The sequence below is a fragment of the Hylobates moloch genome, unplaced genomic scaffold (genome assembly GCF_009828535.3).
Source record: "Hylobates moloch isolate HMO894 unplaced genomic scaffold, HMol_V3 SCAFFOLD_1, whole genome shotgun sequence".
Taxonomy (NCBI): Eukaryota; Metazoa; Chordata; class Mammalia; order Primates; family Hylobatidae; genus Hylobates; species Hylobates moloch.
In genome coordinates this window covers 222923337-222937842 of record NW_026652276.1, presented here as the reverse complement: position 1 = coordinate 222937842, position 14506 = coordinate 222923337, and the positions used below count along the sequence as shown (strand labels likewise).

The following is a 14506-nucleotide window of genomic DNA, read 5'->3' as shown; positions in this document are numbered from 1 at the left end:
TGTTGAGAAACTCAGGTGGTTTTATGGCAGCATTCTTATAATCTCCATTTTCCCCATTCCACCTACATGGTGCAGTTAAATGTGTCTTTCTGTTCTCTACATATTTTTCTATAAGTTGGTAGGTTCAGAAGCTTAGGTCTGATGAATAATAAATATCATCTTTGGAAGGGGATTAATTTTTTAAATATTGTGAACTCATAAATTTAAAAATAGTTGATAGGTTGGAAGCACAACTTCTTTCATCTTTGGCCAGTAGAAGTCTCCTCTAACTGAGTCCTGAATATTCTAATATGACCCTAGTAATCTTTCATATCTAGTATGATATGAATTTTCAAGTTCATCTTGTGCATTCCCCATCCTAGATGAGGAATCAGTCATTTCTCCAAGAAGCCCTGATTTCTTTTACCAGGAAATTGTATTGCAAGACTACAATATGGACCTAGGAATGTTCATTGTAATCGAATTGGCCAATGTTGCTAAGTTATGGCAATGAACAGAGCCAGGAGTGAGAGACAGAGAAAGAGGGAGCACATGCACTGAGTCTGACCATATATAGAGATTTACCTAAGCTCCTCCATATTATATTAAGAAATAGAATGTTCCATATTTATTTGAAATAAAGGACACATTCCCTTTATTTCACATAATACTCACAACCATCCTGGAATACTATCTCCATCAATATGATTACCGAAATTTTTTTTTTAAACTTTTGCACATGCTTTCCCATTATTCTCTTTTTTTAAATAAAAACTATTGTATTATGTCTACTCTGTCAGGGCATGTAAATATTACAATGGACTTTCATTAAGTCATTTGAATAGAAAAAACTTTTTAAATGATTACAGAAATATATATCATAAAAGTAATAATTAACTGGACAAAGGCAAAATGAATACCTCTATATGACAGAAGATTTCATTAAGATGCAAAGAGTAAAAAAAAAACAGATTGGACAAAGATAATTTCAACACACATAAGATAATTAAAAGAAGCCCCCGCAATATCCAAACAATATATAGTCTTACAAAAGTAGTGAAGGTCTGAGAATGAGAGAAATGTGAAGCTCCATCTCTTCTCCCTTATTATTCTCCCAGTACCACTACTCAGCTGTGCAGAAACATTACAAAGTATCTAGAGTTACTAAAGATTCTTCTGTCAAAATATGTCCTTTGTTACCATCAGATATTTGGATAAGCAAGCACACTTTCCTTGGCAATTAGAAGCAGAATGATGTCTTTTATTTTTGAGTTGGTAACACATTATTATGAAGTAGCAGTGAAAGCAATGTACACAGCTGTATCATAAACAGCCTCCCTCACCGACTATTCCCATGAATGCCATTCCCACCAACACATCCCCAAGGTAACTGATTTCCTGGTTTCCCTCCTAGGCATTTCTTCATGCAACTATACCCAAATAGAAATATAAACAGAGTTTTGCTTTGTGCTTACAAAAAGAAAATACATAAACAAATTGGTCTACTCTTTGCTTTTCTTTCTCAACAGTGTACCCTGAAGAACTTTCTTTTAATGACAAAGAAAACTTCCTCATTCTTCCTACAGTTATGTAATGTTCAACTGAATGAAAGTCCCATAAATCATATGAGTAGTCACCTTTTGATGTCCATTTGGGTTGCCACCAAACATGTGTAATCACTTGTGTAAGAATGCAGAAGAAATCTGTGTCATGCAATACAGAAATATTAATTGAGAATAGTGGGTATGACAGGAACAAGGGAGACGACGGGGCAGTACAGAAACTGAGATACAAGGATTAAGGGAGCTCAGTGTGGAGATAGAAGGTGGCTTGATAAACTTGGTTTTTGTGAGTGAATGAAGGGGGGAAAGGAGCAAAGAAATGAATCTGGTACTAACAGAGAGAGAGAGAATAAATGAAATTAATAAAGAAACTGAGCAGGAAGTGGGATAGCAAAGAGAACATGGAGGGTGAATGTACCAAGTCAGGATTGAAGAATGTGTGAGACAGAGGAAAAGGGGCCACAGGCCACCTGTCCCTCTGTCCTCTCTCCAATCCACCCTCAGCCCAAGGACACAGCAAAGCCATCTATCCCTTATCACATCGCCTTCCAGAACATACCTCCATTGCACTCCCTCATTTGATGTTGGCGACATTAGGTAAAAAAATGTTTCTTTCTAAAACCTTTCATCTATGGCTAAGAAGGTGCACAAATTAGGGTTAAACCTGTATCAAAACACATTCATCCTGAAGATTGCTAAGCAGCCAGTATGGGGGAGTGAGTTTACTCTCACAACTTCCAGTCAGAAAACCCATAGAAAGTTACTATCACCATTGAACATTGGAGGCAGGAACTACAATGAAAGTTTGAAGCTTGAGGGTGGACCACAGGTCACTGAGAGACACAACAGTGAGGTTTACACGATGAGAACACACCATGAAACCACAAGGCAATACAGGGGGAGATAATTCTGGCATCTAGAATCAAATTACTACAGCAGACATCAGATAAATCACATTTCTTGCTTTTCCCATTCACAGTCTGAGAGTTCTAAAATCTTCATGTATTTCAGATGTTTACACTTGTCATATTTATTTTGGGACGTGTATTTATACACATTAAAAAGAATAAATTGATTTCCATATAGAAGTCACCCAATAATGAATTGAAGCACTGTCTATGCCCTAAATATCCCTTATAGATTACAAACTATTTGATGATGAGAACTGTCATTTTAGATTTAAATTAGTACCTTCAGATTACTGAAGTCCATGATGAGGATTGTCCCCAGGACAGAGCTAAATTCTGAGGAGTTGATAGCAGTGTTTCATACCATCTTCAAAGACCTGTATGAATTTGTCATTCCTCAGGGTAAAGATGAAAGGGTTCAGAAAAGGGGTCACCACTAAAACCAGCAGTGACGCTACCCGGTTATACTCGGCTGCCTGTGTTTGCTTGGGTTTCACGTACAGAAACAAGCAGCTGCCGTAGCCGATCACAACACAGGTGAAGTGGGAGGCACAAGTGGAAAACGATTTCCTCCAGCCAGAGGCTAACGGGATCTTGAGGATGGTGGAGATGACGTAGGTGTAGGAGACAATTGTAGGGATCAAAGGACCAATGATAATGAAAACAGCCATTAGAAAAAGAATAAACTCTGTGAAAAGAGTGTCCTCACAGGATACCTTGAGCAATTGTCCTCAGTCACGGTAAAAATGATCTAACACATTTGATTTGCAGAAAGTAAGCTGAAAAGCGGCATAAACTGGCCAGATTTGGAAAAGGAACCCAAACACCCATGATACAATGACCATCCAGACACATGTGCTGCTGTTCATAATGATGTTATATCTCAAAGGGTTACACACAGCCACATAACGGTCCACAGCCATCACTCCCATTAACGCCAACTCCAAGGTACCCAAAGAAAGGTATAAATATAGCTGTGCAGCACAGGCTGTCAAAGATATGATCTGAGTGCTTGGAAGCAGCAACCCCCCAAGCATAAAAGGGACAGTGGTGGATGTGATCAGGATCTCCAGCAGAGAGGTGGCCCAGGAAAAAATACATAGGGGACTGCAGACGTTTATCAACACAGACAGTGACGATGATGACCGCGTTTCCCATCACTGTCACTGCATACAAGAGGAAGAAAGTCGCAAAAAGGATACGGCGTACTTCTTGGGAGCCAGGGAAGCCTAAGAGAAAAAATTCAGTGGCGCTAGAGTAATTCCCCAACATTTACTTCTGAGTGCTTTTTACTCATGAAATCTAGAAAACAAAAGAGAGTTAATATGGCTTCTCATCTTAACAGAAGTAGAAACTGTTCCAAAATCCCCCTCCTGTTCACAGGCCACACACCATGCCTAGAATGGTAGGCATTTGTCTTCTGCTGTTCCTGTATATGGTCAGTGGCAGTTTTTCTAACTATGCATAATGTGTGAGGAAAATTGAGTTGGCCACGAAGATGATCCCAGTCCCCAGTGCCATACCTTAGACATGAGAGCCTGCACCCTGCCCTGCATGCACCATTGCACCCTCAATGCTCAGTTCACCTGCCTCCCTCTCTGCTCTGAACAGCCAGCAGTCAGCCTCCAGGACCACAGTGTGTTCCTTTCTCCCACTAACTCTCTTCCACCTGGAAGGTCCTAAACTACTCTGTCTGCCAAGTATTTTCTGTCCTGTAAATTCCTGCTCCAGTATCATGTTCTATACAACAGTTTTCCTGGCCAATGCCCCTGAGTTGCTTACTTGATTTCTTTGTTTCATCAGAATGTAGGTTCCATTTACAGGATGTTTATTTTAAAGCTTCTGCTCTACCTTCATCATCATTGCTGTGTGTTGGTGAGAGTGAGGGTAGGGAAGTCTCCTGAGGAGTTTCTATAAATGCTCGAGGGCAAGGGCTGAGGATCTCAATCTACTGGTCAGCTGGTTCCCTGCATGGATTACTCCTTTCTTCCTCCCTATCTTGGGGATGAAAGCCTCCCTTACTTTTGTCCTCAGTAAATGTGTCTTCTTACAGAAGGCTGACAAACCAGCACCTGGCCTGAGTTGAACCTGGCCATCTCTCTCTAAGACTCTGACAACTGTTTTCATCATTGTAAGAGAAGAAAGATTCAGACAGAATACATAGGAGGAACTTTTATCCTCAGCCTCTATCTGTCCCACTTTGACCTCATACTTGGACTGGCAAACAAAAGGATTTAGGTCTACAGGCCTTGCCTGTAGGAGAGCTCAAAGCCACCCAGTGTGACTTCCAGATCCAGCCCAGGTCCTAAATATAGAGGCTATGGTCTCATTCTATTAGAAAATTTGGGATGTATCCTCAAAGTCAATGTTCCTTATACAATCACATTTTTCTCCCAAAATCATACCAGAAATTAAAGAGCCAGCTGTCACTAACATAAAATAGACCCCATCTCCTGAGTATCTTAGAATTTCTGGGCTTTATCCCTTACTTCCTTCAGGTCTTTGCTTAAGTGTCCAAGTTCAGGGAAATTGTCCTCATCATTCCATCTAAAAAAAACACATACTATCCTTCACTCGCTATCTCCTCACTAAGATCTACTTTTCTCTTTAGCCTTCATCACTTGAAATTATATGTTTACTTTTTGTTTATTTTCTGTCATTCATTTTACAATGTAAGCACCATGAAAGCAAGAAGATTGTCATCCTTGTTCATTGTGTCTCATGATCTAGTATTATTTCTGAAAGAATTAAATGAATTCATCAATTAAAGGATGAATCTATTATCAGAGCCTATGCACAATTGGCTATGGCCAATGCTGAAGGCAGCTGCTTTCACTCCCTTCTGTCTTCACCGAGAGAGTGCCCAGTCATCATTCAGTCCTCTCTCTGAGACCTCTTGTAAAATGATATTGGGTAACAAGGACCAACTCAATAGAAGAACTCAGTCCGAATTCCCACAATCTCTGCTTACATGGGACCCAGTAAAAAGAAAGGAGAGATGATGGTTCTAACAATAGCAATGACCTGTGCCTATGTCAAGCACTGAGTCGGAGAATAGTTGAAAGTGCTTTCTGCTATGCAAGAAGAATTTGAAGGTGAGCCTGTTACTCTTTAATAAAATCTGAATGTCCTCATCCTAGAGGGCAAACAAGCCCAGAACGTTCTATGCTGAGCCTCTCCTAGTTTGTCCTTCACAGAGCAGAACTCCTGCAAAACATTCACCTCCAGAGAAGTACCCTGAAGTGAAAAGTTGAATGGCTCTCTACGACTCGACCCAGGCTGCCTCCTGACTGATTAGTGCTGAGATTGCTCTGTGGGCCAGATAAAGCTGCTGCTTCTTCACTCTCAGTGAAAGAGAAAACTGACTTCACACAAACACTGAAGAGAAAGTCTAGAAATCATAATGCCATGGGATGCCCCACTGTTTCCCTCTTTCTCTTTCTCTCCTTCTTTCACTCTGCAATGCATCCCTAAATAATATTATTCACTAAGGAAAGTTAGTTCAGGGAAACCCTAGGGATGCAGTGAAGGAAACACCAAAGAAAATTTCAGCTCTTCTCTCCCGAGACTCATCAGGTTTGAGAATTCTTAAAAGTTTTGAGTAATGGGAAAACTTGAAATCTCCCTCATCAAGAGTTTCTCAAAACCCAGGCTATCTTCCTCTAGGCTCTAAGTCCTGGTTATAAACAGGTCAAGTCAGTCTTGCACGCTCTCATGTGCATCTCTCTAATTCCATTTAACCCTACAGAGACTACACTCCCTGTGATGGTTAACACAGGTGTCAACTTGACTGGATTGAGAGATGCCTAGATGGACAGTGAAGCATTGTTTCTGGGAGTATCTGTGAGGCTGTTTCCAGGAGAGACTAACATGTAGGTCAGTGGACTGGAAGAGGAGGCCCATCCAATAGGCCGTGGGTGAGGCTAGAACAAAGTTTGCAGAAGGGGGACATTCAGCTTGCTTAGATTCCTCTCTCTCTCTTTTTCTCTCTCCCTTCTAGAGTGAGATCGCTTTTTTCCTCCTGCCCTTGGACATCAGACCCAAAGTTCTTCAGCCTTTGGACTCTAGGGCTTGCACCAGCAGCCTGCCTCAGACTGGCAGCTATACTGTCAGCTTCCCTGGTCTTGAGGCTTTTGAACTAGGACTGAGCTACACTACCAGCTTTTCTCATTTCCCACCTTGGAGACAACCTATTTGGGGACTTCACCTTTGTAATCATGTGAGCCAATTCTCCCTAATAAATTCCCTTTCATGTATATATAAAAGGGAGTGTGTGTGTGTGTGTGTGTGTGTGTGTGTGTGCATGTGTGTATATACATATACTATTGGCTCTCTTCCTCTAGAGAAACCTGATGAATACACATCAAAAACCCAGAGGCCAGGGATGAGTAACATGAGAAAATAGTGGAATAGGCAGCTTCAAGCTCCTGACTCTCAATTGAAAAGAAAAAAACAATCTGAAACTCCCAAAATCAACTTTATTAGAACTTCAGAAAATATTCAGTTTTTCAGCAACCAAGTAAACACTGATACAAGAAAAAACTCAAAAATATTAGGAAAGCTTCATGATGTTTTTACTTACATTTGCCCACCCTCTCCCCATCCCACCAGCAGTCTTGAAAATGACAGCCTGTATCCCCAATGTGAGATCTAGTCTCTGGTTCCAGAGGGTGCAGAGCAAACCTCATTCACAAAGTATTATGTATGTCTATTCTAATCTGCCTGGACGACCTGAAGGACTGGCACAATGTGCTAATCTTTGTTTCACTTAACACAGATTCTACTCATGGCAAAAAGTGGCAGCCATTGTGTAAGAATATTGTAAGACTAACAAATTCTGCAGGGTAAAAGATTACTATTGAAACATATAATAGACCATCTAAAGTCGCAGAGGAAATGTCAGGGAAAGTTGCTTTGGGAAACTATGGAACTCAAAAGAAACAATACATACTGGGGAATTTAGAAAATCACACGTTTATCTAGGGGCAAAATGAATGATCAGAAAAGATCCAAAAAGATCCTAACCCTTTACTTATGACTGATGTCTAGGTTCAGTTTAAGCCTGGTTAAGTACTGGAGAAGTACCCCAGCACAGAGTCAACCTACTAAGATGAAAATGGTTCTTTGGGGTTTTTTTGTTTGTTTCCTTGTTTACTTGTGTTTTGACTTTTTTGTTGTTTGTTAGTTTTTGAAGGTTTTGTTTTGTTTTGTTTTTTGTATTGTGTTCCAGGAATTCAGTGAAATCTCTGTCAAAATATTAGCTAAACACAGCTAAAGAAATAGAGATCTCAATGACCACATATGACTAGGAATACAGTCTTTATAAAATTAGTATTACAAAATCACTAAACAAGTGGATGTCTACTTCAACAATAAAAAACAACAACAAACCTTTGGGAAGACAAATAATTTGACTTACAGAATTGTGACTATAATATCCACATGTCTGAGGTTCAACAAAAAAACCACAAAGTATACAAAGAAATAAGAAAGTATGTTCCATTCAAAAGAATAAGATAAATCAACAGAAACCAACCCTGAGGAAGGCCAGTATTGAACTTAATAAACAAAGGCATAATCAGCAAACTTGAAGACAGGACAATTGCTATTATCCAGTTTGAGGAGCAGAAAGAAAAAAGAGGAAAAGTAAACAGACTAAGGTACCTGTGGGACACCATCAAGCACTTGAAAATACACATAATGGAAATCCCAGAAGGAAGAAACAAACAGAAATGTGCATAAAAAGTATTTAAGAAATAATGGCCCAAATGTGTTGAAAACATGAATCTACACATCAGCGATGCTCAATAAATTCAAACTGGAGAAACTTAGAGAGATTCACACAAAGGCACATCATAATCAGTCAAAAAACAAAGAGAGAAACTTGAAAGCAGCAAAAGAGAAGCACCTTGTCACATATATGGGATTCTCATAAGATCAACTGTCAATTTTTAATCAGAAAATATGTAGGCTAAATATAGTAAGGTAGTATATTTAATGCTTAAAGGAAAAATAAAATTGTCAACTAAGAATTCTGTATTTAGCAGCCGGGCACGGTGGCTCATGCCTGTAATCCCAGCACTTTGGGAGGCCAAAGAGGGTGGACCATGAGGTCAGGAGATCGAGACCATGCTGGCTAACAAGATGAAACCCTGTCTCTACTAAAAATACAAAAATTAGCCGGGTGTGGTGGCGGGCTCCTGTAGTCCCAGCTACTCAGGAGGCTGAGGCAGGAGAATGGCGTGAACCCAGGAGGCGGAGCTTGCAGTGAGCCAAGATCGCACCACTGCACTCTAGCCTGGGCGACAGAGCCAGACTCTTTCTCTAAAAAAAAAAAAAAAAAAGAATTCTGTATTTAGCTAAATCATCCTTCAAAAAAACAGGAAGAAATTAAGACATCCTCAGAAAAATGAAAGCTAAAGGAGTTTGGTACCAGTATCTGCCCTACATGAAATACTACAAGGAATCCTTCAGGTTGAAGAGGAAGAAACCTAGACAGAAACTTAAAGTTAATGAGTATATACAGATCTCAACTAAAGATAACTACATGGACAAATATAAAAATGTTTTATTGTATTTTTGGTTGTTGTAACTCCACGTTTTATTTTATACAAAATTTATAAGACAAATAAATTAAAAATAACTATAAATCTATTTTCTTGGTTATGCAATAGGTGAAGATGTACTTTGTGACAACAACATGAAAGAGGGGATTGGAGCTGTATAGACTAGAGTTTGTGTATGATATTCCAATTAAATGGTTATCAATTCAAACCATAGTGTTATAAATTTACTTTGTGACAACAACATGAAAGAGGGGATTGGAGCTGTATAGACTAGAGTTTGTGTATGATATTCCAATTAAATGCGTATCAATTCAAACCATAGTGTTATAAATTTAGGATGTAAAACATAATCTCCTAGGTAAACACAAAGAAAATAACTTTTATTTTATTTATTCATCTATTTTTAGAGATGGGGCCTTATTCTCTCACCAAGTCTGGAGCATAGTGTTGTGATCACAGCTCACTGCAACCTCAAACTCCTGAACTCAAGGCATTTTCCTGCCTCCACCTCCCAAGTAGCTAAGACTATAGGAATAAGCCACTACACCCAGTTACATTTTTAAATTTTTTTGTACAGACAGAGTCTCGCCATCTTGTCCAGACTGATCTTAGACTCCTGGGCTCAAGTGATCCTCCTACCTCAGCCTCCTAAAAAGTGTTGGGATTATGAGTGAGGTACCATGCCCAAACAGAAAATAATTTTTTTAAATACACAAAAAGAAATAAGAAGGGAAGCAAATGTTTTGCTACAAAAAAATAAAGTCAGCTTAACACAAAAGAGGGCAGTGATGGAGAAAATGAGGAGAAAAGATATTAGACAAACAAAACACAAATGGCAAAATGGCAGAAGTACTTTCTTATCAGTAATTAACTGTAAATAGATTAAGCTTTCCAATCAAAAGACAGAAATGGGCAGAATAATTATTTTAACTTGTCCAACTATGTGCTGTTTACAAGAGACTCACTTTCAATCCCAAGATACAAAGAGGTTGGAAGTGAACTTTTAAAAAAAAAAAAAGAGAGATATTTCATGCAAATAGTAACTAAAATAAACCTGGAGTTGCTATACTAATATCAGAAAAAATAGACTTTAAGTCGGTTTCTTTTTCTCCAAGTAGATGGATTGCAGGCAGAGTTAACATGCCTCTCTCACTTAGAAAGACTAAGTAGTGTGTAGGTATTCACACTGTGAACTTTTTTCCAAGAAGAAATGCAGGAACTCAACAGGAAAACTGAAATCCACAGTGTCTTAGAAAGAAGCAGCAGGCTGCATTCTATACCATGAGCCAGGCAAAAAACTGTTAAGTCCTTGGAGTGTGACAGAAGGAAAGACTACCTCCAGGATTTACACTCTCTGGGGAATCTGGCAATTCAGCTTACATGGGAAGCCCTTAATCCTGCCCAGTGCTGGAATTTACTTAGAAAGTAGTGAGGAATATAAAAGTAAGAATGGCAGCAGAGGAGCCTTGCACATATTCGCAGTCTCCAGCAGAGATTGAGAGAAGCCATTCCTTATTCTGCCTCACAGGGGCCAATTAACTCGGCACTGGTTGCAGGTTGAAAGAAGTTCTCAACTGAATTTCATGGTATAACCCCAAGTGAGGAAGAACTCTCTTGGCCAGAACTAGGGGGTGAGTGGGAAGTATGCTACAGCCATGAGAGCAGGTCTCTTGGCCAGAATTAGGAGGGTGAGTGGGAAGTATGCCACAGCCACAGGAGCAGGAGCTGGGTGCCCAGGCTGTGTGGGCAGACTTGGAGGAGTGTGGCCTGAAAGCCATGGTTCCTGCCTCTGTGTGGGGAAGGCATATGGCCTGAGACAGTTTTGAGTTTTGGCAATAGAAGCCTTGAACTTAGCTCACTGCTCTACCAGAAAACTGCAGGTGTGAGATCTGCCTTGCCAAGTGCATAGGAGCTGAGGGAGGTTTACTGCTGCCTGTTACTCCCCACTCCCTGCATGCAGTCTTCTGTGCAACACAGGCAGTTACAATCCTCTCTGGAATATTGCCCCAGTGATCAGAGAACCACCCCTCTGACTCCCATAAGGGCTGCTACTTGCTACAAACACAGAGAGTCAGAGCATGTACCTGCTTTACCCAGTCACCACTTGGCTTTGCCCCTCTACTTGTCCTAGTAGCTTAACACGAAGGACAGAAACTTTTGGCTGCACCCATCGCCTGAGAAACCAGAATATTTCCCTGGGTTACATAGGCAGGCACAAATCCCACTGCTACTACCACAGCTGGTGATCTTTTACAAATGCCATCTCCCGGCTAAAGGCCAACCAACAGAGTTTATTACAGCATCTATAGGTAGAATAACAGTGCCCAGGAAGGAGAAAACTTGTGCATGACCTCAAATATCACCATTGCTTATACCACCCTAGCCTGGCCAGGAGTTCATGAGTCTGTCCACATGACCTTTTCATTACTACTACAACTGGCATTTGAGAAAGCCAACATACTAAGGCTACCTATAACCAAGAAATCTCAGAGTCTATGCTACTCCCCTGCCACCCCCATCAAAGCTGGTACTAGTAACCACTGGTAGGAGACTTGAGGACAGATCACATCTCTGGATCCCTTGCAGACATTCCCCAGCACCAGCCTGGAGTATGGCAACCACACTGGGCAGCTAGACCCAGAAGAACAACAGCATTCACAGTAGTCTAATTCTCAAGGAGTCCTACTCCTATGGAAAGTGGCAATGCACCACATCAAGGGAAAACCCCATGGGACAAAAACACTCAAATTACAGGCCTCAAGTCCCAGATCTTTCAATGAATAGGAAGTTTATTTCAGAAAAAGCATAGTTAGGGTGCTGGGTTCAGCAGGGAAAGTCTGCAGCCATGCCACAACAGTCAGGCAGCCTTGGTGCTTGTGAAGGATCTTGGAGAAGGGACTTCCTTTCCCTCTCATCCACCAATGCAGAAACAGCTGGAGCTTTTCCTATGGGAGCTCGGTGTGGATACATCATAGAACCTCTCTGGAACATTTCAGAGTGACTGCATCCCCACAGAAGTAGCACCCTCCAGGTATAGGTCTGCACAAGATGTCGAGTCACAATTCCTCTCTACTTGGAACATCAACATCCTACAGATGAAGAGATGCTTCTCTGTTCTAAATAGCTAGGACACTGAGTCAGGAGTGTATCTAGGAGGTGAATAGCTTTCCTACTGGCCTTCTAGGGGAAATTAGGTGGCTCTAGTCCTTCCTTCTCATAAGACTTCAGTGCATTTTACTCAGAGTTCTGCCAGCCACCTCCATCAAGGCCAGGACCTCTGCCCACCGTTAGGTAGTATATTTACCCATCTGCTTTGGACAAAGCTGTTTTTACCTGTGGAAATGATATGATTGGCTTTATGTCCCCATCCAAATCTCACCTTGAATTGTAATAATCCCCATGGGTCAAGAGTGGGACTTGATGGAGGTAACTGGATCATGGGGGAAGTTCCACCCATGCTGTTCTTGTGATAATGAGTGAATCTCATGAGATCTGGTGGTTTTATATGTATCCGGCATTTCCCCTGCTTGCACTCATTCTCTCTCCTGCCACCCTGAGAAGAGGTGCCTTCTGCCACGATTGTAAGTTTCCTGAGACCTCCCCAGCCAGCCATGCAGAACTGTGAGTCAAAAGTTTCCTGAGACCTCCCCAGCCAGCCATGCAGAACTGTGAGTCAATTACACCTCTTTTTTAAATAAATTACCAAGTCTCAGGTATTTCTTCATAACACCATGAGAATGTTTAGGACCAATTTAGTCCTAAAAGAGTAAATTGGTACTTTGAGTGGGACATTGCTATGTGGAAGCAACTTTGGAACTGGGTAATGGGCAGAAGTTGAAAGAGTTTAATCACCAAGACAGTGGGGAAAATGTCTCCAGGGCTTGTCAGAGACCTTCATGCAGCCCCTCCCATCACAGGCTTGAAGGCCTAGGGGGGAAAAATGGTTCTGTGGGCTGGGCCTAGGGACCCCCTCCTCTATGCAGCCTCAGGATATGGTGCCCCACATCCCTGCTTCAGCTCCACCCATGGCTAAAACAGGCCAATGTACAGCTCCAGCTGTTGCTTCAGAGGGTACAAGCCCCAAGCCTTGGCAGTTTTCATGTGGTGTTGGGCCTGTGGGTGCACAGAAGTCAAGAATTGAGGTTTGGGAACATCTGCCTAGATTTCAGAGGATGTATGGAAATGCCTGGATGTCCAGGCAGAAGTTTGCTGTAGGGGTGAAGCTCTCATGAAGAACCTCTGCTAGGGCAATGCAGAAGGAAAATGTGCAGCCAGAGCCCCCACTCAGAGTCCACACTAAAGAACTGCCTAGTGGAGCCTGGGAGAAGAGGGCCACCGTCCTCCAGACTCCAGAATGGTAGATCCACTGACAGCTTGCACCTTGCACCTAGAAAAGCTGCAGACACTAAATGCCAGCCCATGAAAGCAGCTGGGATGGGGACTGTGCCCTGCAAAGCCACAGAGCCAAACTGCCGAAGGCCTTGGGAGCCTATCTCTTGCATCAGCATGCCCTTGACCTGAGACATGGAGTCAAAGGAGATCATTTTGGAACTTTAAGGTTTAATGACTGCCCTATTGGATTTCTGACTTGCATGGTGCCTGCAGTCTCTTTATTTTAGCCAATTTCTCCCATTTGGAACTGGTTTATTTACCCAATGCCTGTACTCCTATTGGATCGAGGAAGTAACTAACTTGTTTTTTATTTTACAGGCTCAAAGGTGGAAGGGACTTGCCTTGTCTCAGATGAGACTTTGGACTTGGACTTTTGGGTTAAGCTGGAATGAGCTAAGACTTTGGGGGACAGTTGGAAAGACATGAGTGTGTTTTGAAATGTGAGGACATGAGATTTGGGAGAGGCTGGGGCTGAATATTATGGTTTGGTTCTCTGTCCTCACCCAAATCTCACCTTGAATGTAATAATCCCCATGTGTCAAGGGCAGGACCACATGGAGGTAATTGGATCATTGGGGTGGTTTCTCACATACTATTCTCATGATAATGAGGATTCTCATGAGATCTGATGGTTTTATAAGCATCTGGCATTTCTCTTGCTTGCACTCATTCTCTCTCCTGCTGCCCTGAGAAGAGGTGCCTTGTGCCATGATTGTAAGTTTCCTGAGACCTCCTCAGTCATGCAGAACTATGAGTCAATTAAACCTCTTTTCTTTATAAGTTACATAGTCTTGCGTATTTCTTCATAGTGGAAAATGGACTAATACAGGATACCTCCCCTACTGACCTAAAGCCTAAACTATTCAAACCAGTAAATAAAATACTGGGGAAAAAAATAAATAAATAAAGTCCACACCATAGGGGAATGAGAAAAGCTTCAAGAGACTTCTGCCATTCCAACCCTATAAAAAACAGTGAATTTGCTCACACACTGAGTACATTGCTACCACAACCAGCACCTGAAAAAGCCATCAAAGAGACTCTTCAACTCTGAAAGCACCAAGAGCCAAGTTAGACTATAATAAATTATAAACATTAA

The 14506-nt window shown here is 41.4% G+C and overlaps 1 protein-coding gene across 1 annotated transcript; it reads right to left on the bottom strand.

Annotated features, from left to right (window-relative positions):
• Positions 1 to 2778: 2778 nt before the first annotated feature.
• LOC116812443 (olfactory receptor 9A1-like) lies at positions 2779 to 3721 on the bottom strand. The gene is given in 2 exon segments (XM_032758054.1): positions 2779 to 3523; positions 3525 to 3721. Coding segments are annotated over 2 exon segments (942 nt in total).
• Between the last annotated feature and the right edge of the window lie 10785 nt (positions 3722 to 14506).